We start from the raw sequence: 27,887 nt of genomic DNA on the forward strand, positions 1-27,887 counted from the left end.
CCATCTACCTAAATATTGCTGCAAAGTAATGTCTATATGAATGCAAAGACCAAAAGGTTTCCCAAAACAATTCCCCCCCCAATCCAGGTCAGCCAGTAGTCAATAAAGTCTGTATATCCAGGATTCTGTATACAACCGCTTTATTATAGGTCTCAGACAAAGTACTTGTATGTACATAGAATATTTAGTCATACAAAGCAGTATAAAAAAAAAGTAAATGGTAACGTGTTTGGGGGATATGGGAAACCCCTTTTTCCCCAAAAGAACATTAACCGAATCACATTGCCACAGGCCTCTCGTCGTCTTCTTATAGTCCAACCTGATGTAATCTGTTCCTTAAGCCCCAAGCACAGCTGGACGTCCACATATGTAAAAGAAAACCTGATTTATCAGACTCTTGCTCTAGGTTCTGATGCTTCTGTGCTCATTGTAGTTACTTTTGGTGGTGGACACGTCCGTTTGTGCACTGATTGGGCCTGTATTGTGTTCTCACACCTGTCATAGCCAGCATTTACTTTTTCACATGAACCCGTTTGCTGCCCCACTTCCTTGGACCACGTTTGGTAGATGATGAATCAGTGCGTACAAGAAACCCTCCACAAGACTGGTGGTCACAATTTGGCACTTATCAGAGTCGCTCAGAGCTTTAAACGTTTCCAGCTTCCAACACATCAACCTCAAGAAGGGACTGTTCACTTTCTGCCTAATGGGCAGCCGCCATTGTAACAAGATTTACTTAAGTCATAGATCTGTGCATTTTATAGGCATGCAGGCATTTTAGTTTATGAAGTCCAGGTGGATTTATATGTGAAAGATGAAAAAACCTTATTGAAACTAAAAAGAGAAATCCATAAAAAGAATAAAAACAAAATGAAAGCAAACAGAAGATACGGCTTTATTACATCGCAACAGTTATATTGTTACTACAAATGCCATGGTGTTCTCATTACATTGTTACAATGATGCATTACTTGGTTAGTCCGCCTCATCATTGATAAGTTTTGAAAGATTCTTTTTTGTTTTTTCCATCGCTATGCTTTTAGCTCTTCGTGATGGTCGTGTAGAGACTGAAACGGGCTCCGCCTCTTTGTCCTCCCTGAAAAAGGTGTATACATAGGTCATACAATGATACAGTGGCTGGACGCTCACATATCCAGACTGCAGCTCTACCCTGATCAGATATCAAAAACTAAACCCTTTTATAAGGCCCCCTGCAAATGGATGGGGTCTCTACAGTGCCTCCATATTTCTTCAGTTTCATACGAATCTAAAGCAAGAATTGTAGCATGTTCCAGCAGATGCCGTATGAATGGAGCTGAATACTATGTGTTACAGGCTATGGACACTTTTGGGGACAATTCTTTTTCACTTACATGTACTTTGGACTGACAAATCATTGAGTTTAATTAAAAATTTTGCACTGTTGGTCTTTATCACTGTATATAGAACCTCAGTCTGAGTGAAGCTGCCAAAAATACATGCACTTAAAAAAAAAAATTGCCCCTTCACACCTTTAAAAAAAAAAAAAAAAAAGCCTTTAGGTCGCATTCACACAGGCAACAAGGCTGGGCAATTGTACGGCGATGCGCTAGCGCGAGAAGCCCATGTATGTGACGCCCATGCTTTCCAATGAGTACCTTCACAATAGTGGGGTTTTCTTGGATACTATCTTGCGAGATTAAAAATATAAAAGGTTTTTTGTAGCCCATGTTTCCCTATGGAGCCTCCTTGTTTACCACATGAACTTGCAATTTTCGAGCGATGTGTTTTTAACATTAAAAAGTCCTATTGACTTTCATGATACAAAAAAAAAAAAAAAACTGCACGATTTGATCGCAGGCGGCCACAATGCAAGATTATTCTCTCAAAAGCGCAGTGATATCGCTGAAAAATCATGGGAACCACAATTTTCTTGCGGCAAAAAAAAAACAAAATTAAAAAAAAAAAACGCTGTCGCCCGTGTGAAAGGCCTCAATAAAACAAGGAAGTATGCAAAGACCTTATGTCTGTGTACCTTGCAAGACTGCCACCTTAAGGTGCATTTACACTCAAAGATGATTGCTCAAAAAAAGGCTCTTGAGCGATCATTTTGCATAAACTACTACTGGGTACTAATGCCTTTTAGTACCAATTACTAGAGTGTGAGCCACTGGGAGCTGTACTCAGGGAACAGACCCCCTGCTGTTCTCTGAATTCCCTTTGTCCTACCACGGGCTGACAACTGAGATAATGTAATCAGCGCCCCCCGGGCAGAGCACAGTGTGCGATCCGTCCTATCGGCTGTTCTGCTGAACAATAGATTTCATGCCGAAATGAAATTCATCATTAGGTGTAACTATGCCGATCTTTCACTTTTCTGCCGAACGTTTATCGATCAAAAGACGGCTTTTGAGCAAATTTTCAGCGATCATTATCGTGTCTAAATAGGCCTTTACACAGATGTTGATCTTCTGCATATAAAATCTACAAAAAGAGCTAAAAGATTATAATTTGGTCAGAACAAGTGGCAATAACGTGTGTTCTTGTGTCATATGAGACACTTACACAATGCAGGGCCTCCAGTTACTCAACTCAAATTAATATGTTTGAGTTTGCACTGTACATGACATGCTAAATTTAGGACCAATTTCTTAATCTCCCCTGCATTTCATCTTCAATATTTGTAAAAGGGGGTGGGGGTGGGAGATGGCGATAACAAGACTGTACATGAGACTCCTGCCCAACATACCCTTCAGTCACAGAATCAGCAGTTCTGCTGCTCTTCTTCCTTGTACTTGCAGAAGCCGCTTTTTTACGACCTGCAGACAAAAAAAAGAATAATTACGCTTGTAACTTGCAGTCCGAAGACTCTTGCTCCAGGATCATAATACACTTCATAGAAAAAAAATAAAAATGATAATCATCAAACACCTAGGAGGAGTTGTCGTTTTGCTGCAAAACTCGGCATGCAGTTACATCTCAGGCGGATATGCAAATGATTAGAGTTGAGGTGTGATTAGATTAACGGTCTTGCCACCCGAGGTCCTAATAGTGGTACCCCCCCCCCTTCCCTATCACCTATAAAAGGCTCTCGGAGGCTCCTTGTGTGTAGTGACCTCTTCTTCTGCTTGAGTAGAGATTGTTGACCCCCTAGACACCTCTACGACACAGAGAAGAGATTTCCTCCAGTTAACAGAGTTTGAGAGGGGAGCATTATTGGGATGGCAAGAAGCTGGATGGTCGTATCGTATCGCCACCTGGACCATGTTCACCAGACTGTTAGGAGGTGTTGGGACCAGAGGACGCGTGAGAGCACACAAGGCGACCAGGCTCAGGACCCCCAAACAGACCACCAGTAGAGAGGATCCTCAAACAGGCATGAGCAGCTCCAGTAGTTTCCTTGTCCACCATCCAGAAACAGGAGACCACATCAATTCAGGGCCTGTGTCTGCCAGAACCATTTCAGGCACTTGGATGTTATATATTTGTTCTCACGGTGCCCATTATGTGTACTGCCCTTGACACCCACATCACCTCCTAGTTTACAGTGGTGTCATGAACGAGGAAACTGGACGCTACGGAGTGGAACCGGGTTGTCTTCAGCGACAAATCCAGGTTTAGTCTGGGCATGGACGATGGCTGCGTTAGTGTCTGAAGACCTTGGGGTAAGCTCCTCAATCCTGCCTTTGCTGCACACTGCCCCCACTGCTGGTGTGATTGTCTGGGGGGCCATCACATAAGACAGTCAGTCACCCCTAGTAGTGGTACGAGGGACAATGGCAGCTCAGCGATATGTTCAAGACATGCTGCAGCCACATGTGTTCCTCTCATGGCGGCTTCCAAGAGGCAGCAGGATAATGCTCGGTCGCACACACAAAGGGGTCACAGAAATGTACCCACAACATTGTCACACTTCCGTGGCCTAATCAGTCACCACATTTAATCGCCAATAGAACATGTATGGGACCATCTGGGACACCAACTTCAACAGCCTACGAGTTTGCACGATCTAGAGGCTCAGTTACAGCAAGTGTAGAGGCATATGCTGCAGGATACTATACAGAACCTGTATGCCTCAAAGTCCACCCATATCACATCTTGTATCCAAGCTAGAGGTGGTACAGCATGGTACTAGAGCCTCCATGCCTGCCCGTATCACATCTTATATCCAAGCTAGAGGCAATACAACAGGGTACTAGAGCCTCCATGTCCCCCCCATATCACACCTTGTAGCCAAGCTAGTGGCAGTACAAGAGGGTGCTGGAGCCTCCATGCCCCCCTCCCGTATCACATCTTGTAGCCAAGCTAGGGGTGGTACAACAGGGTACTAGTGCCTCCATGCCCGCTTGTATCACATCTTGCATCCAAGCTAGAGGCGGTACAACAGGGTACTAGAGCCTCCATGCCCGCCCGTATCACATATTATATCCAAGCTAGAGGCTGTACAACAGGGTACTAGAGCCTCCATGCCCACCTGTATCACATCTTGTATTCAAGCTTAGAGGCGGTACAACAGGGTACTAGAGCCTCCATTCAGGTATTCAGTTTTCGGCAATAAAGTCTCCTTTGGCTCTAATATTGTAATCACTTATATCAACTTTACAATCACATAAAAGTTTCATTCAATTTTGACAACTCCTTCTAGAGAAAGGGATTTTTTTTCTTTTTCACAATGACTACATTTCAGCAGTAGAGTCATCGTATAGCACCTTTGGTGGCTTTGCCTTTTACAGTCTTTTGTTCTTCAAACACCTCATCGTTCTCATCATTCCGATTGCCTAAAAGGACACAACAAAAATGAAGAGGTTGACAGACCCCAAATTCAACTTGCCAACCTAAGAGGCTTCCTGAGCCTTTCACTCCTTCAGATCATCTTTCCAATAAATATTCTATCCAATCATTTTAGCCATATCTGTCTTTGGGAAAGATGGGGACAACCAATACCACCATTGAAGCACATATGTGGTTTGTTGAGCTAGGTACACAAATTCATTTTGCATCCATTTTTTTGGAGGGGAAAGGGAGGTGGGATAATGGATTCTACCCATGTGGCGGTTTTACTGCCCTATTTTTTTCCTTCAGATACCAAAATTATTGTTATTGCATTTTTTCCATGATATAGGGCTATTTTTTAAATATATATATTTTTTTTGTTTTATTGACGGTATAGAGCTAAGCAAAGGACTTTATTTTTTAAATTAGTCTATTTACGCTAAAATAAAGTATGGGAATCTGTTACTCGTTTTGTTTCGAACATGGATATATAATTTGTATAGTTTTGCGTCACAGGGTGGCGCCTGCGTTGCATCATTTTCTGTATGTGTGTATTTTTACTTTATTCTGTAATTTTTTAACTTTCTGTAACAATTTTCTTTAGCATCTGTCCCCCATGACTACATAAAACCTCTGGGGGTCATTCACAAGGTTTTTGTTTATTTTTTTAATTTCACACTTTTCCACTGTAGCATCCATGCTACATGTAATGAGCTTGGTGCTTAGGGGGTTTAAGGCCATCTTAATAAAAATGCCTTTCTTAAAACGGGACAATAGTGTGAGCCGTCGCTCCTGCTAAATGGCAACTCTAAAGTTCTCCCCCAAAAAGTGCTGTATGCCAAGGCAGGCATGTGAGCTCTCTTGGCCCATGTTATTGTTACATGAGTGCTCCTTCCTTTACAACACTAGGAGATCATTTTAGGCCTTCTAAGAGAAGTAGCTTACAATCGCTCAGATCAGTCATAGGCTTTTCTATGTATAAACCTGCTAGGCATGTCTGACGATGCACCACAGGTCCTCATTCTTTGGCCGGCGGCACGTGAACGGGTTGGATTCCACATGCAAGAGCCCGTTCGTGTGCCACCTGCCTTGTTCTATAGGACACATTACCTTCTACGTTCTCTTGTTCATTAGTAGCAGTGGCGTCCAGAGACACTGCAACTAACTCCTTTGAAGCCGTAGTGTTACTCAGCTGCATCTTGACCTTTTCCATGGCTCTTAGGGAAACTTTATCTGTAATATCCTAAAAAGAAAAAAAAAAGTAAAAAAAAATTCGACTTTTGCTTCCCACGACATGCCCAGCCTTCTGAGTGTTTTGGATGCATAGATCAGTCAGTGTAAACCCGTGGATGATATACATTTATCCTACTGCAATTTTCTTAAAATTTCTCAAGTACACAAAAAATGGTTAATATTTACTGCAATTTCATAATTTTATTACTGCTGCCCAATTAGAACAATGAATTTCATTAATTACAATATGACAAACTGGGTAGTCCCATATTGGTATTCATAATTAAAAGGTGTTGTCCACCTCTTATCTATTGATGACCATCCTTAAGATTCATCAAAAGTTGATCAGCTGGGATTCGCTGCACACCAATAAGCTGTTGGCCCAGTCACTATCTGTGTGACCAGAGCAGGAAGCGGACAGCAGCCAAGCAAACAGGTGATCGTTGGGGATCCTGAGCGGCGGACCCCAGCTGATCAACTACTGATGACCTGTCCTAAGAATAGGTCATTAATAGTCGAGAGGGACAACCCCTTTAAGTGGAAGACCCCCATTTATGTGATCGCAGTCTGAAAAAGGGATTATAAAAATCACAATGTTATACTGCCAATTAACTATGAACATTGTATTTATCAGTGAAATCATCCTACTGCTGGTTTGCCGATTTTATAATAAACTGAATGGCCCCTTTATTGGAGCCCCCCCATGTCAGACCAGTTATCTATCCCATCTGCACTCTAGCTACTATGGCCAACATATCACCAGTTCTCTCCCCCTCTTCAAAACAGGTCTGCTTCCTAAAGCCTTGTTTATTAACTCCCGTAATCCAAGTAATATTTCGAATAAAGAGCCCTCGAAAGTAAGCCTTCACGGCCTCCCACTCTTTAAATATATTTCTCGTCCGACTGTTTAACATAAAAGCACAATTCCCAGTCATTGTTACAAGGCTTGTATAAAGAGTCTAACATTGACTTGCAGGAATGCTGCCTTCCAATAGGGGGCGCTGTACATGTATTGTTCCATCTCCCTTATTTACATAAAAGCATTCGCACATTAATCTATAACATTTAGCCAGAAGGAGTTTAATTTCCATGGAAGTCTTCTCAATCTTGTCTTATTTGCATGCTGTACCTTAATAAGCATGGGCGAATGGTCAGAAAGGGACCTGGGCAGACACTCCACTGTCAATACACTTCTATGGAAAGATCAATACGCGATACTGATTGGTATTTTTGTTACTCTAGCACCTATCATCTAATAACTGGATTTGGGCCCATCAAAAGGAACCGTATATACGAGAGTATAAGCCGAGTTTTTCAGCACAAAAAAAGGGCTGAAAAAGCCCCCCTCGGCTTATACTCGAGTGAGGTTATAAAATAAAAAAAACAAAAAACCTCAATACTCACCTATCAGCTAGCATCTGTGTCCCCGGCGCGATGCTGTCCCAGTCATTCAGTGAGGTCATTCCGTATGGCTGTGATTGGCCGGCGCTCGATACAATCACAGCGCTAATGGCGGGGATTTCAAAAGCAAGCCAGAGAGAAGACTGCAGCAAGCTGGCCGCACCGCCAGGAAGAGCATCACGCCGAGGACAGTCGCCGGGTGATAGGTGAGTATTGAGGTTTTTTTTACCTACTATACACTCGAGTCAATAAGTTATACCAATTTACTGTGGTAAAACTTATTGACTCGGCTTATACTCGGGTCGGCTAATACTCGAGTATATACGGTAATTGGAGGTGTCTCTTTTAAAAGAGATCCCAATGGAGTTAAGTTTCCCTCTCCTGCCTCCACCCTCCAGTCTGTACTCTCAAAGGGAGTTTAAATCACCCACTAATAAGAAAGTTATATCTGGAATCTCAGCCACATACTCCAACATTCGACGCACAACTCCATTATTACAAAGGAGGTGGGATACAAGTTGAAATAAGGAGACAAGTATAGTTAAACTCCCTACAATGCAAGCTATATTATATATACAGTATGTGTGCATATATATAAAATTAGTAACAATGCACAAACCCCAACAGCCTTACTTACCTCTAGAGCAACATCTAGAATAGGAAGCAGGTCTTTTCTAAAGTCTTTCGACAGCTCAAGAGAGCACAAGCACTTGGAATATATGCGAACGTCTGGAGAAGTAGGATCTTTTATTATTTCATTGCAAATTCTTAAAGCCAGGTTGTCATGGACAGTGGAGATCTGGAAGAGAGCGATTATAGAATGTATGGTACCAGGCAAATTGGATTACCAAAAAAGTCATAAAAAAGACTACCGCGTACAATCACCTGGAAATCTTTTGTTTGTTGCTTCAGGCCACTCTGTCTTGTGAGATCAACTAGAAGTTCAGCAACATTGGAAGCATCGACATCAGCCAATGGAGAGGAGGCCGGAGCATTGAACAGGGTCTGCAGGGTGGGAAGGAAAGCCTCCTCGAAGCACTCCTGATTTGTTCTATGGGAGAAGATGCAGGTGGTCAATTCAGATACCAGGATATCAAAGGAGGACGTAAGGCAGGAGCTGGTTAGGAATAAGAATTCGGAACATTTGGAGAATTAGTTTGCCCGGTGTAGGATCTACAAATCAGACAAAACAACTTTCATCTCTACCAGTCTAGTGGTAAAAAAATAGGAAATAAATTCTATAAAAATTCTATGTGGACCATTTAACAGTCACCATATAAAACCCTTATGAATGCTCACAGTATTGAGTCACAACTGATGCTAGTGTGCCATTGTGTGTGGTATGCCAATTAAGGAGCTTCCTGAAGTAATTGGTCGCTAGATACAGAGGAGGACACCGAAATTTAAATATCGGTCATACTATGATTCTCACAGGCATAAGATACCCCTAGCATATCAAGAGGCACACACCTTTACATAACATTAGCCACATCTCTGTCTGTGCACCTAAGGCCTCCTGTACACGGCTGTACCAGGAAAACAGTGCTGGTGTTTCCGCGGCATTTGCAAATTCTGGGTCTGCCGACAGAGATCACGTATTTCTGCGAGTATACTGCGCATCCCATGTAACACACACATGCGGTTATGTGCAGTGTGGCTGTTTATTTATTTATTTTATTCCCTGCTCTGTTTCATAGCGGGGTTGTGTATGAAATCGCCACGCACACGCAGTGTTTTTGTGTATGGAAAGCACTTGCGTACGCTGCCCATAGAATGGTATGGGGCTCACGCTATATGGTACACTGTGAAATACGAGTAGAAGCTTTCTATGGATGGTGCAAGGAGCATCAGACAGTTGAGCAATGGAAGAAAGTTCTATAGAGTGATGAATCTCACGACTCCTTCAGATCAGATGGATGTACTTGGGTGCAGAGGATGTCTGGGGAACTCATTTTCCCAAAATGTGTTGTGACAACAGTTAAGTAGGGCCTCCCTCGACAGGAGAAATAAGCCCCGATTGCAGGAAGTGCCCCAGACTAGGTTGAAGCAGGGAATTAAATTAGTGCCGGAGCCCAGGAGAGAGTGGCACAAGGGTCCGCACTGCAAGATTCCCTGTAAGCTGTGCACACACACAGCCACCTGTGGGAGCCCCATGAATGCCATGCTGCTGAGGATGAAGAAGGGACTGCTACCCGGCACTGTGATGTTAACGTCTGCTGCAGTTAGGTGTCGCCAACTCCTTTTCTTCCGCCGGTGGGGGGTGGGCAACAGCAGATGTGCCCCCAAGGCAAGGGTCTCAGCATAGGTCTAAAACTAGTTATCTCACTACCATCAAGAGGGATATGGCTGGTAGCAGGAGCTAACATTTTGCTTAGTGCCCACCTCCTTCTGGCAGTAGCTATACCAATGGTCTTCAGCTGTGTCGTCAATGCAACAGATGAGAAATCTAGATAGATTGCCATCGGGTGGTTGATTTTCCTGCAGGCAATTTGAATTAAGGCAAAAAAAAAAAAAAAAAAGAAAATCTCACCGATTAGAATAAGCAAACAATGGGAAGAAAACCCCCAGACAGTGGCGCAGTTTTGTATCCTCTTCCGTCACTGGATTGTACCAAAGTAAAACTAAACGCGAGAGGAGCTTGGAACTGACCAGTCTTCCAGAAAACATGAGCTTTGCCAAGCCTTCAGCCGTTTCAGTCCTTATTTCTGGAACCTAATATTGGAGAAAGAAAAAGGAGGAACATAAAGTTAATATGAATAAGTCAGTTGAAATGTGACTTGTATGTCACAGACAGGACCCAGGTACAGTTACTGTAATTACTGCCAAAATGGTAGTAGGATGGACTAGGTTTTGATTCCTATCCAAGTATCTCCGGTGTGGAGTCTGCACATTCTCCGTCTGTAGACATTTCCACTTAAACTGTATTTACAGTGAAAAATACAAACCTCAGTGCCTCAATCCTCATGTACAGCACAGCTGTGAAGACGGCCTTCAAAGCAGAGTTATACGACGATGGCTCAGCAGGAAACAATTGTCGACAGCCAATTTACAGAGGAGAGGCTGCCAAAATTACACACCTTGATTAAGTTCTCTGTACACACACATCCCCCTTGTAATTCTTCATTTAGGTAAGATATATTTTTTAAAAAATTTATTTATCCATCTGCTCCTGTAGCAGACAACAGCAGGGAGGAAGTAAAGGGCCTTTAAGTCTGCCCTATACTGCAATGAATGGTATGTGCAGACTTCATGTGAATGAAACTAAAACGAGTACTCCTTTTTTGGTCTGGTCATTTCAGTTAAAGGAGATGTCCCGCGGCAGCAAGTGGGTCTATACACTTCTGTATGGCCATAATAATGCACTTTGTAATGTACATTGTGCATTAATTATGAGCCATACAGAAGTTATAAAAAGTTTTATACTTACCTGCTCCGTTGCTAGCGTCCTCGTCTCCATGGAGCCGACTAATTTTTGGCCTCCGATGGCCAAATTAGCCGCGCTTGCGCAGTCCGGGTCTTCTGCAGTCTTCTATGGGGCTCCGTGTAGCTCCGTGTAGCTCCGCCCCGTCACGTGCCGATTCCAGCCAATCAGGAGGCTGGAATCGGCAGTGGACCGCACAGAAGAGCTGCGGTCCACGGAGGAAGAGGCCATCTTCAGCGGTGAGTAGAGAAGTCACCGGAGCGCGGGGATTAAGGTAAGCGCTCCGGTGAGCTTTCTTTACCTCCCTGCATCGGGGTTGTCTCGCGCCGAACGGGGGGGGGGTTGAAAAAAAAAAAAACCCGTTTCGGCGCGGGACAACCCCTTTAATTTTTTTACAATCTACTTAGATAATTGTATCATCTTCTTAAGGATGCCGCCCGCAATCGATTTCAACTTGTGGGCAGGAAATTGCGTTTTGCCATAGCAAGCTATTGGCTGGATTTGTGCGGAATCCGGAGGCAGAATCCCGCTCCAGATTTCACAATGCAAATCCGTTCATGTGAAGGAGTCCTAATTCTCTCTTGCTAGAGAGACAGGTAGCCTGAAAGCAATCTGAAAGCAGGTGTGAATGAGCCCTTAGGGATCTCTGCATACCTCACTATCCAGAAAGTCAGAGAACAGCATCAGGATGGCGTTCACAGCTGACACTTCCTTTTCTTTGTCTTCTTCCTCTTTTTTATTAGTGTCAGATTCTTCACTCTCAGTCGGTTCATTTATCTCCTCAGGATTCTTCTCGCAATTTTCAGCTCCATCTAACTCAGGCTTTGTGAAAATGTCAAGTCCAAACAGCAGAAGAAGGTCAATGACTGCATTCAGGGCACTGGTTCTTACCCGGACCTCGTCCAGTTGTGAAATCTGCAAGAAGAGCATATAAAAAGATCAGAAAGTATAGTCCATATGTTATACACCCTCTAGAACAACTCATCACCTCATAGAAACACAAAGTGGAGACTCCTAACATTTGGAGACCAGAAGTAATATTTGGCACTGTACAATATAAGATGTCATAAAGGATCGGGGCAAGCTGCGCCGGTGCCATCCATTCTAAGAAGAGTGAGCGGGTTACAGATGTTTATGAGAGGGACGAACGTCATATGCATTATCACTGCAGTAGAATACATCATGCAGAGCTACAATGGCTCACAGGTGAACACTCAACTGGGGTCTGACAAGGCTGACCACATACATAAAGCTGGTTTGCTCTTCCCATGTATGCATGGGCTCCCTTGCACACCCCAAAAATATACTGGATCCGTGAATATACTCCCTATGAAACTGGCTCTTGTGGGTGCGCGTTTAAGAAGGAACAAAAAGATTGTAACGTCCGTTAGGGGGAAGAACTGATGATGGGTGACTAACTGTACAGCACTACATAAGCTACAGGAAATATCTAAAGATCAGGGCTGTGAGGCGAATTTGGAATTAAAACCCATCTAAAAAAAAAAGCCACTAATTGAGATATCCAATATACATACACAAGCAAAAAAAGGTCACAACAGGTTTTATTAACAGACCCCCAATAGGATCGGCAGCGAAAACCAGTTTCCCTAAAAACAAGCAGTTGCAAAAGCTTGTCGCAGCAATAGCTAACATACAGCACTGTGCAAAAGTTTTAGGCAGATGTGAAAAAAAAATGCTGGAAAGTAAAAAAGCTTTCCTAAATAGAAGGGTTAGTTTTTTGGTTAATTAATATGCAAAGTGAATGAACAAAAAACGAAATCTAAAATCAAATCAATATTTGGTGTGACCACTCTGCCTTCAAAACAGCATCAATTCCTCTAGGTACACTTGCACACAGCTTTTGAAGGAACTCAGCAGGGAGGTTGTTCGAACATCGTGGGAGAACTAAGCGCAGATCTTCTGTGGATGTCGGCTCGCTCAAATCCTTCTGTCTCTTCATGTAGTCCCAGACAGACCGGAGGATGTTGAGATCAGGGCTCTGTGGGGCCATATCAACATCAAGACTGTGTGGGATTACAAGTTGAGACAGAAGGATTTGAGCAGGCTGACATCCACAGAAGATCTGTAGTTAGTGCTCCAAGATGTTTGGAACAACCTCCCTGCTGAGTTCCTTTAAAAACTGTGTGCAAGTGTACCTAGAAGAGTTGATGCTGTTTTGAAGACAAAGAGCGGTCAAACAAACTATTGATGTGATTTAAATTTCCTTTTTGCTGTTGGCTAAAATAAACTATTATTACCACTTCTATTTTTGAAAGCTTTCTTTGCTGCCTTTTTAAACCCTTCCTAAACTTATGTACAGTACTGTATATCCCAGTACTTTAAAGCCACTGACAAGTCATATCTATAATGTTGACGCTGATCGGGGTATACACTGGTCTTCATAGATCTCTCACCTGTAACAGCAGGGTCAGGTGCCGCTTTGCAAAATCTTTGTCCTGTAAGGCACAACATCCAATACATAACACGGCCATGTTTCTCACAGAGGGATGAACATTGGTTATGCCTGGCAGGATCTGTGACAAAGCAAAAAGCCAGTTAAAACACAGACTGTATGTAGTGCAAGATAATGATAAGAATTACGTAAAGGAGATCTGTCAGTTTGAAAGGGTTTTTGACATTTTTCAGTTGTCCCATTATTGCTGGGGAAAGCAGCAATACTTTACAACTCGAAAACGGCATGTGGAAGTCAGACGCAACTAGCACAGATGGTTGGTAAAACGGGAGAGAAGTATGGAAAAGTTATTGAAGGTGGACCATCCATTTAAAGCCAGGGCTACATTGACTTTGCACAGCTGTAGTCCAACGGAATACAGTTAGAAACAATCCTGTGGACTGCAGCAGCCACTCAATAGTTAAAAAAAAAACAAAAAAAAAAACATAAAAGTTTGTAGCCCTAAACTAAGATTAAACTCAAAGAACCATTTAAGGTACTCTTGATTGTGTTGTCAGTTACACATCGTTCTCCTTTAGCACCCAACAGTATTTATCTTCATCAGAAGCAGTGTGATATAACCATTCAGAAACTATTCCACTCATTATGGCGCCCATGTTGTCAATTTATCAAAAAGGCCGACCCTGAACCCAGCGCCCAAACACTTACCAGTGACTGAATAATCTCATTCAATGTTCCTCCAAGTCCTTTAGAGAGGGAGATATGCTTTAGTAGTTCATTGCACATGATCAGACACTTAAGAAGTGTTTCAGGGTCATTCTAGAAGAGGAGAAATAGAACAAGTGGCAAAAATCAAGATCAAAGATATTGTGCAAGAAAAATAATAATAAAATCTGATGTTTATCGAACCTTTTCCATTCTGACTTCTTTAAGTTCTGGCTCTTCTATCTCTTTCATCAGTTGGGCTTTTAATTTTTCCAGCTCTGCAACTTTTTCCTTTAATTCGGAGGCACGACTGAAGTCTTGTGCATTTATGGAGTCTTCTAAAGCTTGTTTGGCTTCGATGAGCTGCACTTTTACACCTGCAATCTTCATTGCAAAAACAAACATTTACCAAGAAATCTCCAGCAATCAGCCTAAGGAGATCTTAACGCCTAATGATGCGGCCTTTTCACCCCCCCCCCCCTTCTTCCTTTCTCTTTCCTCCCCACTTTCAAAAAAAAATCTCAACTCTCATTTTTCCCTCGACGTAGCCGTTTGAGGGCTTGTTTATTGCAGGACGAGTTGTATTTTACAATTCTACCATCTAATGTATCGTATAATGTACTAAAAAAATTTTTTTTACATTTTTAAGTGAAGAAAAATTGGAAAGAAAACCTGCGATTCTGCCATTTTGGGGGAGAGGATCTTGCTACAATGTACACACTGTGGCACAAATGACATGGTGACTTTATTGAGTTAGTAAATCGATATTTTATCGAAGTTATTTTTACTACTACTACAAAAAAAAAATCTTAATATATACATTTTTTGCCACCAACTTCTGACCACCCTTTTCTTATTTCTCAATCAATCTAGTTGGGTTAGGCCTCATTTTTTTGTTAGACATCCTGTAGTTTATATTTGTACCATTTTGGAATTTAGAACTTTTTGATTGCTTTTTATTAAATTTGTCTGGAAATAGGATTTCCCCCCAAAGGATTTCCCCCCAAAAAAAAATTTAAAAAAAAATAAAAAAAAGTCCAATTCTGGCGTTCATTTTTTTTATCCTGATATTCACCATGCGTGACAAGTAATAAATCACTAAAATGGATAAGAATTTTACTGATACAGGGAGACCAAATTTTTTTTTAAATCATAAATACGGGGTTTTTTTTTTTTAAAGAACTTTTGATAGCTTTTAATTTTCTTTAATAAAACTTTTCTTTAGCATTTTAAAATTCTTTTCTCAAGTTCTCATGAGGGACTTGAACTTGTGACCGTTTGATCGCTCACACAGTATAATGCAATACCATGTTCTGACAGGCAGTTTAGCAAGACATACCAGAGGCAAGCCTTGATAGGAAATCGGTAACGGCAGCTTTGGGTGCCTTCGGAAGGCTGCCACAGCAAACCGTGGGCAACTCCTTTTTATTGGCTGGACCACTGGACAGTGATCGGGACATTTAGATGTCAGTATCAAGATTGAGCATGGCATTTAAAGGGTTAACAATGCCGATCTGTTGGCGGCAGGTGTCAAAGACAGTCAGCACACTGTATTGAGCGGGATTGACTCCCAAAACCACTGCATAGAAAGCCTGCACGCCTAGATTGTAAACGTACACCTTGGACCATGAAGGACTCTTCGATACAGCACAGCAGCATGGATTACAGCCGGGGCCGTATCATGTATGTTAGGAGTCAGGACCCGCTTAGCCTTGTATAGCCTCACATTTCAGAGCAGTAATTATTTTTCCTTAAACAACTGTGTTCTCACGCTACAAACAAGTGGCAGTCTATCGCACCCATTTTCAGTTTCCTTCCTGGTGCGGATCATACGGGTGCATTCAGAGTATACATTAAAATTGTACACCGTTTTGCTTCCGTTTTCAATGCCGCTGTGGATTTTACTGCTACTGAATCCTCTGAATACACCATTTGGTTTTAAATAATTCTAGAATTAGTGGGGGTCCCACCAACGTCCACAACCAACATACTAGTTAATATTAAGGTCCATTTACACGGGACGAATGGTCGGGCAAACGATGCCCGAAACTCGTGCCTGGGTTTCCTTGCTCACAGAGCGGCCAGCAGGGGGGCAGTACAGGAGATTTATCTTAATGGAGAGGGGCGAGGGAGCGAGAGGAGAGAACACAGTACTGAACGGCCACTATTTACACTAAACGATGCAGCATAAACGATGGATAATGAGCTCATCATTCAGCTTAAACAGTGGCCGTTCAGTAGTGAATGGCCGCTGTGTTATCTCAATGGAGAGAGGCGGAGGAGTGAAAGGAGAGAAACCCCATGCACTGCCCTGTCCCCTTGCCGGCCATTCAGTGAGCGAGACAGCTTTCCTAGCTCCCGTGTGACCGCATAGGAGCGAGGGAACACAGGGACGAGTGTCGGGCATCGTTTGCTTGACATTCGTCCCATGTAAATGGAACTTTAAAAAAAAACCAAAAAAAAAGACCAGTATTTGCTGTTATTTAACCCTCTTCTATTCTAGACTCTGAAGAAGCCATCATGAGCCAACAGAAGGACAACTATTAGAAACTGTAAAGACTGCACCCAAAATCTTATCTAGCCATGTAAACACACGATCTACTGCACTGAAAGATTAGCCCAACTTGCCTTTACTTCTTGCTTTCTAGATTCTGCAACATCCAGTGCGTTTTCCACTGTAACAATTGGCTCTCGGAGCTCAGAAATTATTTCTGCTACCTGTCAAAAAAACCAAAACATCGAATGATGATCCTTATCAGATTTTTTAAGTGGGTGACTAGAAATTTCAATAAACCATAACTAGATTTAAAGTTTACAACTTCTGCAGTTATGCCAAGAATGAATTAGAGGAACAAGTAAGGCTGAATAGCCCCTTCAAGGGAAATTTACAAGCTTTTACAACTGATGACCTACCCTTAGAATAGGTTACCAGTAGTTGATTGGCAAGAATACCAAGTGGCTGACTACTGTCAATCAGCTGTCATTGCAGTGTAGCCAGATGACATCATTGCTAAGGGTTAGAAGTGTCATAGCAGCTTCACTCCCATTGAAATGAATACGAGCGATGCACTTCTATTATACTTCCTGCTCCTCATTACGGTCAGGACATCTGCTCCTGTCCATAACGAGGAGAGGGAAGTCTAAGGCCTCATGTCCATGGGCAAAAGAAGAATTAAAATCCGCAGCAGATTTTAACTCTTCTCCTGCCCGCGGATCCGCATCCCGTAGGGATGCATTGACCACCCGCGGGTGGTCAATAAAAGTGATTAAAAAAAAATGGAGCATGAAAAAAATCTGGACCATGCTCAATTTTCGTGCGGGTCTCCCGTGGGGACGGCTCCCGCAGGCTTCTATTGAAGCCTATGGAAGCCGTCCGGATCCGCGGGAGACCAAAATCGGAATTTACTTACCCGCTTCGGATCTTCCCTTTGTCGCGGCCGGATCTTTTTTCTTCGGGCCGGCACATGCGCGGGGCACGCAACTGACGTGCCCTGCGCATTCGCCGGGCCGTAGAAAAGATCCGGCCGCGACGGAAAGAAGATGAAGCTGCGGCGAAGGAAAGATCCGAAGCGGGCGAGAGGTGAGTTAATTCTTATTTTTATGCCTCATGTCCGCGGGGCAGGAGGGACCCGCTGCGGATTCTCCATGGAGAATCCGTAGCGGGCCTGATTTTCCCCGTGGACATGAGGCCTAAGGCCTCATGTCCACTTGCAAATTAATATTTAAAATCCGCAGTGTTTTTCCTGCACGCGGATCCGCGCCCCATAGGGATGCATTAGACACCCGCAGGTAGTTAAATACCTGCGGATGTCATTTTTCCCTGCAGAAGCAGATTCGCGTGCAGGAAAAAATCCGGACCATGCTCCATTTGGTGCGGGTCTCCCGCACGGACGGCTCACACAGGCTTCTATTGAAGCCTATGGAAGCCGTCCGTATCTGAGGGAGGCCTAAAATCAGAATATACTCACCTGCTGTGGGCCGTGTGTGTCTTCCCTTCTTCCTGGCCGGATCTTCTTGCTTCGGCCTGGCTGATGTGCCTGGCGCATGCGCGCGGCACGCAGCTGGCGTGCCAAGCACATCCGCCGGGCCGAAGAAAGAAGATCCGGCCGCGAAGAAGGGAAGACACGCACGGCCCGCAGCAGGCGAGTATATTCTGATTTCAGCGTTCATGTCCGCGGGGCAGGAGTGACCCGCTGCGGATTCTCCATGGAGAATCCGTAGCGGGCCCGATTTTCCCCGTGGACATGAGGCCTAATAGGAGGCATCGCTCTCATTGATTTCAATGGGAGTGAAGCTGCTATGACACCTGCTGCTCTGACCAGTGATGACACCTGGCCCCGCTGCACTGACAGCAGGCCAGACAATCAGCTGATTGACAGGGATCCTAAGTGGCGGACTCCTGATTACCTACCCCAAGGATAGGTCATCAGCTGTAAAACCACAAAATACCACTTTACATTTGGGGCAGGAATGAATATGTAGGGCAGCACCTATTATGAAGCAATAGATATACCATTTGACACAGTGTAGTGCCTCCAAAAGGGGCATTTTATTATCCCCTAGAAACAATACTTCTAGAGAACAGGTAAGCAAAAAATATATACTGTGGTAGCATGTCAGCCAGGAAAAAAAAAATACCCTTTTGTATAAAAAGAGACAAAAATTAGTATTGAGCTGATCTACTAGACAAAGTTAACAAATACTTTACAGAAAATGTACCAAAAAATTGGGGTTGCAAAAAAACAGGCCATTATAACCCATGTGCTACGTACGGTTAGAATTCTGCGGTCATCGAGTTTCAGAATGCCAAGTAAGATTTCCACAAGAGACGAGACGAAGGATGTTGGAACATTAGACATGGTAAGTATCTCCTGCAAGACGGCAAGAAGACGTTTCCTGTAGACAACAGATTAAGTAAATGTATGTTCCAATATAGGTTTAGGATATGTGCAAGTGTAAGGGACACACCAATGCTGCCATAACTAGAAAGATGAAGATTACTGCTCATGACTGGGGTCTTCGACATGAAGTCTGGTGCTTGGCAACTATATTCCGTAAACTGAATTCAGGTTCATGGGACCACTACTCCATAGTATTATCAAAATATTAGGCAAGGTACCTTGCACAATGCATTTCTTAGTGATCAAGTAAGGAGAAGAGGTGGAGGAGTTGAGCCAACTCTGGTGACCAATTAGGTTTGAATCCGTATTGTAGGATATACAGTATATATAAACTTTACATAATAGGCAGAATTAATTATCCAAGTCATTTCTGCAGATGTAGCACCTTTATCAGACTCCTATGAACCTTCAGAAACTACTACATCATTTGTAAGAAGCACATGATGAACTTGTGGGAAGGTTTTTATAGGAAAGGTAAGGCGACAACACCCTGGAGCTACTGCGACCTACCTTCCTCCCTCTTCACTGGTATCCAGGCAGCCTATTATACGAATTAGCTGTTGGCCGATGAAGGCTTTAGTCATCAGGTCTTCAATTTTAGTCATATCTGCCTTCTCTTCCTCGGTGAGAACAGGAAGTGTACGTAGATAACTGCAGTGAGACATATCAGACGTAAAACTGGAATCATCTCTTTGGCTATTATTTAAACAGTAAACCGTTTAGATACAAGCTAGAAACAAGCGTACATTTATATAATTAAACGTGCTGCATCAGTATAGATCTGTTCACATGTTTTTGCATCCTGATGAAAGATACCATTCGGGTCACATTTATCATTAAACCAGGGTGCAACAAGATACAAAAAAATGACGCAGGTTCTTTTTTTTCTGTCCTATTAAGACCGAAACCCTGCTTAATAGGACAGGATTGTGGTATAAGAAATGACAATATGATTAGCATCAGGACAAAAGCAACGTGTGTGAGAAGGGTCTTAAAGGCTAGGTACAACCTTTGCACCCTTTTAATCAATGCATTTTTAGAAATGAAGAGCTTTAGTAATAGCTTTTCATTAAAAATTTCTGATTGTTCGACTTCTCTGCGTGTATTGTTTTCCATGGAACTGTAGACTTGAGGACTGAAATTATAACATTCTGACAGAGTAAACCGACAGGTCCTCCTCTGTTGTGAAGGTGCATGCACTGAGCTATTACAGAGGTTGTATGACAGTGCTGGTGGTGGAGATCAGAGATTAATGAAAGCTACTATTACAGAGGGCTATAATTCACTGAATTTTCTGCTCTTAGCAGTGAGGGTGGGAACAGACCAGCAGTGGATCAGATGATCCAGAGAGCTCTGTCCTCCAATAACACGGATGAGAAAAAATAAATAAAAATTAAATTTGGCATAAAATTTTATTTGGCTCCCAAATAATTTTTCTTAGCTTTGAGCCTTGGGGAAAGGATTTACTTTCCTCCACATACACACCTTAGACAGGTAAAGTTAATGCAGTATCAGTTCTCCCAAAATATTTAATATTGGCATCCCTTTATCCCTCTGGTTTTTAAAAAAAAAAAAAAAGGATGAAAAAATAAAGTAAAAAGTAACAAAAGCACACTTACCTCATCAAATACTCTACATATACTGCCGGCTCTGGTAAAACCTGTTCTAGCGCAGCCTCCCCCTCCTCGCCTTTTGACTTGAAGTATTCACAAAGCGCTTTCCAATACAATACATTTTCTGGGCTCAATGTGTCCGGGGGAATCAGCTTCCTAGAGAAGGAAAACAGATCAAGGTTTTGAAAATGGCTGAAGACCGTACTGAAAAACTCAACTTGGGGCTGAAGTTTTTTTTCCCCCCCAATGTTCTCTTCTCACAAGGAAGTATAGTGTGAAATACATCACTAAACCTTGAAAACATAATAGCTAGTTATTTCCCATTTCTTCAGCCTAATCACTTGGTTTCCATGACAAACTGGTACAGAACCTGATAAAACCCCATCAAGGATGCATACCGGTATGTGCAAATATACCCTCAATTATATGTTCTACATCAGTGTTTCCCAAACTCTAGTCCTTATAACCCCCCACCACCCCAGCAGGTCATGTGTTCAGGATTTCCATAGGTGATGTAATTGTCGGTACCTCAGACATTGCCACAGGTGTTCTTACCATAGAATATCCTGAAAACATGTCCTGTTGGGGTCGTCAAGGACTGCAATTTGGAAAACACCATTACACCCTTTCTTCATCCTATCTTTTAGAGTGCGTTCATAGATATGCTGCATCAGGCAAAATCAGCTGCAAAATCTGCTACATGTGAACACACCCTTACACCAATTCCCCTACATTTTGGAGCAGATTAAACCGGTCACATGCCCTGCAATATTTCACTGTACTGGTAAATGCACAGATCTCAACTTTTAACCCCTTAAGGACACAGCCCATTTTGGCCATAAGGACATAGCGATTTTGGGGGGATTCTCATCTCCACTTTTCAAAAGCCTATTTTTCCGTTGACCCGTCCATATGATGGCTTATTTTTTGCAGTTTTTATTGGCACCATTTTTGGGTATATATAAGGTTTTGTTAAACTCATTTTTTGGAGAGCAGTCAGAGAAATCATGAATTGTCTTTTTTTTTTTTTTTTTTAAAGAGTTAATCAAGCAGCATAAATGACATTATTTTCTACGGACTAGTAAGAGTACTAAAATTTGTCCTCTTTAGGAGGATCTGACTTTTGGGACCCCTACCAAACGTGAGAACAGGGGTTCAGATTGTTCCCAAACCTACCGTGTGTGAATTCACTCTTGCAGTCTATGGGAGTTACATAAATACAGGCCAGTTTCTTTAATTTAATACAGTACAAATCCTTTAAATTTGGATAATGGGAAGAGTATTTAGAAGTATTCTGGGTTACTGGACAGTGACAGCAAGGTTTCTATTAGAGAGCTTGGGGAATTCATATTCCAGGTCATTGCTTTTTAAACTAGCAGCAGAATGCAGACAGCAAATATTAGACTGGCCACCAATGAATCCCCCACGGATTGCGAAGCCCCTGAAATACGATAAGAGTTTGTATAAAAGCTGGAATAGTCTGAACCTTAACTACACAATGCAAAACATGCCAACCATCTTTTACTGTACCTTTCATCAATGTTTTTACATTTCTCGGCAAGTTCACTGATAGAGGAAAGAGCAAACATTGCATTAAGTGCAGAAACAGCAACTTCTGGAGAATTTTCCACATCCAGGCGGTGGAGCAGCTCCAAGACATTCCCCTCCGTGTACTTCAGCCAGGACTGCAATAGTTTCTTCTGCATAATTTCTCTTACAGCCTCTATAAAATATTTAAAGCATACCAAAGTTTTCAACAACTTCTCTAAAATACACCAGATTCTCATTTCCCTCATTTGCTGTTTTTTGCACCCAGTTTCATGTCTGCAAGTTCTGATTTTCAGGCGATCTTCCTCATTTTTATGCTGTTCTGCTGTATGCAATCACTTTTAGACGTGTAGCAAGCCTAGCATTGTGCCAGTAGTTCACTGTCCTGTACTTCCTTTCCCTCACTTCCCATGCTGCATTGCTTTGTCGCTGGTCCAGTCAGAAGAAAGGCTCTATCTGAATGCTCACCCCTCTGCATTCCCAGAACAATTCAGGCATTCGGAGAAAGACTTTGGCCAAATGGTTAGTAAACCCAATGTACGTACACACACACACACACACACACACACACACACACACACACACAGGAGATAGTTTACACAGTGTCTGCAGATCTGTCAGCCTGTGAAGTAGCTCCTACCCCATAGCTAACAATGTTCTTGTAGCTATAGAAGCCCAACACAACAGGCAGTGGATTGCTGAGTAGTTGGATGGGAAACCCCTAGTGGTTGCTACAAACGTGATTTACAGTGCTAAAACAAAACATTTTAATGAAAGCATATTACAGGATTGATGAAAGTCACACAGGCTATTACTTGAGCATAAGTTGTCTGAAAAAGTAGTGCCCCTTTAATGTACCCACAAATATTGAAATCTACCTAAGTGCACCCTACAGTGAGAACACTTACCTGACCTATCATTAAGCCCCAACTGCAGGAGGTTTACTCTTTGTGCAATCGATAGTGCTCTTATATGGACCTTTTCTGCCAAAACCTGTGTAAGACCCAGAATAAGCATATGTATTATTACTTTGGTCAAATGGCTTTTGAACAGGGGTGGTTCTTATATACCAAACATTTATACACTTAGCAACAACTACAGTACCTGGTACGCAAGCTTCCTCACGAGCTCCTTCACATCCTTGGTTCTCCCAACAATCTTCGGCAAAGTCCTGGCAGATGGAGCAATGCAAGACAACACCGCTCTCCGCACTTCTGCGTTGAGGTCATTTTCCAACAGATGCATGTAAACTATAAAACAAAGTAAATGGCCCAGTGTTAATCTGAACAGATACATACCATACGATCATAACACTCACAAAAATGGCATACTATGCTCCATCTAGGTTTCTAAGCTGACAGATGGAAAACCAAAAAAGTGAAAGTGCAGTCCAGGATTTAAAGGGCATTGGGGTCTTGGACATTTATGTCATATCCACAGGATATGCCATAAACATCCGATACATGCTGTCCCACCTATGTGGAAGACAGACGGGGGCTCCTCAAACTGCCCCTCAAACAGCATGGAGCGGTGGAACGGCTTTATCTACTCATTTCTATGGGAGTTCGGAAACAGCTGAGCAGCACCAAGAGGGTTGGAGGACCCCAATTCTCCACACATAGGTGCCAGTCCAACTGATCGCTGGAGGTCCCAGCAGATGGCACACTTGGTGATCAGCTTATTGTTCCCTATACCAAGGGAGACTGTACAACTAGGAGAATGCATTTAACTATAATGATATGTGAAAAAAATAAATTAAGCAACCCTTCGAGTTTTCTGCAGATATTTCAGTCAGAGGTTACACGGTATTCCAAAGTAGAAGTGTGGTTTTACTCTTACCATTGGTAACTGGGCAGTTGGCATCACTCGGGTCCTGAAGCCTGGCCAAAGCCAACACTGCTTGGATGCGAACATTGGGCACTCTGTCTGTTACGCGAATAAGCATGGCATCATGTATCTTATCAAACAAATCGTCATCAATAAGGGCATTTTCTGGCAGGTTAACCAGCAGCTTATAGATCAGCTGGCAGACTCTAAACCTCACTGCCATGCTGTTGGCGACATGAGACTGGAAAAAAAAAATAAAAAAAAAAATCAGATCAGTTATATGTATGAAGGTAAAAGGAATACTAAAAAGGTACTTTGAATAAGATAGGAATATGCAGGTATAAAAGTTGTCCCATTTTCCTTTCTCAGATCATCAGCGCCATCTAGTGCTCATATAACGTCATAAACCCAGGGAAAGATATTCTAAAGAACTGGATAGTATTAACGAGGGGTGTTCATTTACAGATACGAAAGCATTAAATACTTTCCTGCAGACATGTATGACCAATATCTGGGTGACTGCTTGGCCAGTTAAACATCTGTTAGAATTGATTCCTGTCTTTTCTCATCTTAGAAATATAAAACCCTTATATTCCCTATAAAGATCTAGTCTTATAAGAAGGGGCATCTCATGAAGACAATCAATGCCCACATGGCCTTTTTAGAAGGAGGGGCAGGACACCAGCTCAGGTCCCACTTCTGAGGGGCGTTTAACACCACTTTTTAAATGTATGTTTAGCATATATGTAGAGCTGGGCAAATCATAAAATTAATTGAAAATTGCCATTTCTTGAGGCATTACTCTAACTTTTGTTAACTCATGAAATCAATATTAGCCACGCCCCCTGTGGCTGCGGCGAGTCCTGCGCCGATGGGAACCTGGGAGGGTTCCAACTCTACCATTCTATGATTCTATAACGGCGGGCAGTTTGGTGTACAGGATACTGATGAATTCTGCATTGTCTCCCGATTTAAGCATACAGTTGGTCGGCCGAGCCTCAGCCTACTAGCTCTATGCTTGATTACTGAATTGTCTCCCTGCTCATCTCCCTCCTTTACAGGAGAACGCCGTGTGCCCAAGGAGTACGGAAGATGGTACATGGGGGCTGCTATGACTAAAGGGGAGAGAAAAGTGCATGGGGGATATGATGAGGGTATAGGTATGTCTGTGCCTTTTACATAATCACATGTCCTTTCTATTGTAAAATCTTTTTAATAAAGTTTTGTAGTTGAATGTGTTTTCGGGGAATCTGAGAACAAAGGACATGTATTAAGATGTATAGCTTTACATTTCCTATGAATCTATGTATCATCCCCCTGGAGAGTGGTATGTGGTAGTCAGGACTATAGAACCAGGCAGAGCAGCACGCTAAGCAGTTTCTGCAGTTCTTGCATTACAGAAGCTGCCTAGCTTGCTATGCTACACCGTTCCCATAAGTCCTAGTCATTTCTGTAATGGAGGGAATGGTGGTAGTTGGGAAGGCGCCAAGATCCGCGGTTAAACACAGGAATTGAAAGGCATGTCATTTCGATTTTTCATTCACAGGTACGAACTGCGTATTCCATGAGCAGAAGAAAAAAAAGTCACAGATTTTGCATGGACGGCCCCCATTGAATGCGAGTGTTCCGTCACTGATTAACATCGCGTACGATGCGACCTCTGGTGGGCAGCCGTAGACGCTGCGGTATGGAGGTCATCAGAGCGCCCACCTACCTGCAGGAGGAAGTTAAAGAGGTAGTTCACAGGGGAGTTCTCCTCATCCATCTCATCCGCTTCCTCGCTGTCACTGTTGTGGAAGGACGTTACAAACTTGGCCACAAAGTCCATCACTCTTTCAACAGCAGGCTCCCTCCTGTAGACGATCAAAGGGTACTTCAGGTAATGGATGAATTCCTCCAGGAAAGTGGTCTTATCTTCCATCTGAAATGAGAAATGATCACAACACAAGTTTTACATAGTCGCTGCGCTTTCAGACAATTCGAGTTCATGCGACAGCCAATGTGACAACTAGCAAAAGTGCAAATCACTTTATTTACCTACAATGAGGTTTTTGTGTTCAAATCCCTCTGAAGCGCTGACCACTAGGGGGCTCCCTTATAATTTGCTGTCCCATTGCCTGTTAAGGGAAGTCCGTCTGTAGTAGCAGAGATGAGACGGAACACAGGAAGTGAAGAGGGCAAGTCATGCTACTCATAGAAGTCTATGGAGATGGGAGCATGAAAGAGACAGAAGCAGAGAGAATCTCACAGACATGGCTGCAGCAGCTAATAGTAAGCCTCTGCCATCTTACAGCTACTGAAATCACATCTACACTGCTCAGTACAGCTGCATAATCTCCATGATGAGGTTATTTATGAGGGTGTGCTACAGAGCGATCAAGAGGATATCCTGCTGTCCTGTGTCTGCAGTGCATGAAGCCATCACAGTAGCTCGTCTACACCCAGTTGTTCAGGGAAGACAGATGATGAATGTCTCTATACAGGCATAAAAATGCTCAATCAGTTGACGAGCGCTGATGGGGCGCACAATCGCACATGCCTATCAGGCCAATGAATGGTTAAACCCAACCATTGTGCTGTGTAAAAGGACCTTAAATTACACCCACGGCTCCATTCTGCCACCAATCCTGCCTTGACGCTCCCGTCCTCCGCACCGCTCTTTGCTGACTCAGGGCTCCTTCACACTGGCGAGTGCAATATTGCCGCAAGAAAATTGCGCCAAAAATCGCATTTGTGTTCAGGTGATGCTCGAGTGTCAGCGATGGTTTTCCCCTGGAAAAATATTACACTTCTCTACTGCCTGCGATTTTCTCGTGGGATAAACAATAGGGGGGTGCTAATAAAATGATAAAACGCATCGCGCGAACATCGCGATAAAACAGGGGCTCCATAGGGCAATAGAAAAAAGCAAGACGCAGAAAGACAGGGCAGGCGGCCACTTTCCAATCGCAGGACAGAAAACATCGCAAACCGGACTGAAGCCATTGAGAAGCAGGGGGTTCATAATTTTGGTTTTTTCCGCACTGCTAAAAAAAAAACAAAACAAAAAAAAAAACAAAACACGATTTTTGAGCAAGTGTGAAGGCAGTCTAAGGGCTCGCTTACACGGCGTATGTTTGCTGCGTATTACACGTATTTCTTACACGTAATAGGCAATGCCAGCAGCTCCCTGATGGGATGCAGTATGTTCTATTTTGACATATAAACACACCCATTATCAACTATGGGCGTTTAAGATACGCAGTAAATATGAATGGTACCCGTGCGCCTCCTGCGCAGTACATGCATAAAAAATGGACGTACGTAATCCGCAGCAGACGTACACCCGTGTGACCCTCAGCAGTATACGGCGCAAGACCGGCGAGTCCAGGGACGGCCGCAGTGCCCACGTGTATGCAGACCATCACCGCCGCAGCCAAGTAAACAATGTCCGTCCCCCCCCCCCGGACCGCGCCGACTATAACAAGGTCTGTTCGGTTTCCATGCTGCGGTCAAACACCCTGCACACGGCGCCATTTCTTCCGGTATTTCGTGCCGATCTGCAGCGGATCGTCGGATCGGTCACAGATCCGGCTCACACCACAACTGCTGCTGTAACGCGGAAAGCGAACCGACCCCATTATTGGCAATGGAGTCCGCCTGGTGATCAGTTCCGAACAGCGCAGGAATGCAGACCCCCCCCAGCGCAGATGTGACACCCCCCCTACTGCTCACCCTGGGGGGCGGTCACACGGAGCAGATCTGACATACTGAAGAAGGCTATAATGGCAGCCAACGACACGGAATGCTTATCAGTCCTCTATAAACCTACACAGTCCCCTGTCTGACGTGTTCACGACAGCTCACCGCACGGCAGCAGCTCCCTGCATGCACCTACCTGGTCATAGGTGACTCTCAGCCCGGACACCAGCTTGGCTAGATTCTGATGCAGCTTCTGCGCCAAGTCTAAAGCTTCTTTTATTTGCAGACCTTTCTTTTCCACCGTCATCTTGGCTCTCCCGTTACCGCCGCACGACACAACGTCCTTCCTCTGTCGCGCCGGATCCCGCCAGCTTTCAAAACTTGCGCTTGCG

The 27,887-nt window shown here is 43.3% G+C and overlaps 1 protein-coding gene across 1 annotated transcript; it reads right to left on the minus strand.

Annotated features, from left to right (window-relative positions):
• Positions 1–123: 123 nt before the first annotated feature.
• On the minus strand, positions 124–27,887 carry NCAPG (non-SMC condensin I complex subunit G). The gene is made up of 21 exons (XM_066573240.1): positions 27,692–27,887; positions 25,529–25,735; positions 23,827–24,055; positions 23,092–23,237; positions 22,896–22,980; positions 21,970–22,162; positions 20,446–20,595; positions 19,337–19,477; positions 18,698–18,821; positions 16,554–16,643; positions 14,130–14,309; positions 13,929–14,039; positions 13,222–13,341; positions 11,462–11,722; positions 9,917–10,098; positions 8,272–8,437; positions 8,024–8,185; positions 5,863–5,995; positions 4,689–4,757; positions 2,729–2,798; positions 124–1,096 (listed from the first exon to the last, which is right to left on the minus strand). Exons 1-21 carry the CDS (start codon positions 27,800–27,802, stop codon positions 976–978), a joined length of 3,051 nt encoding a protein of 1,016 aa, XP_066429337.1. The 5' UTR covers positions 27,803–27,887; the 3' UTR covers positions 124–975.

The sequence above is a fragment of the Eleutherodactylus coqui genome, chromosome 7, assembly GCF_035609145.1.
Source record: "Eleutherodactylus coqui strain aEleCoq1 chromosome 7, aEleCoq1.hap1, whole genome shotgun sequence".
NCBI lineage: Eukaryota > Metazoa > Chordata > Amphibia > Anura > Eleutherodactylidae > Eleutherodactylus > Eleutherodactylus coqui.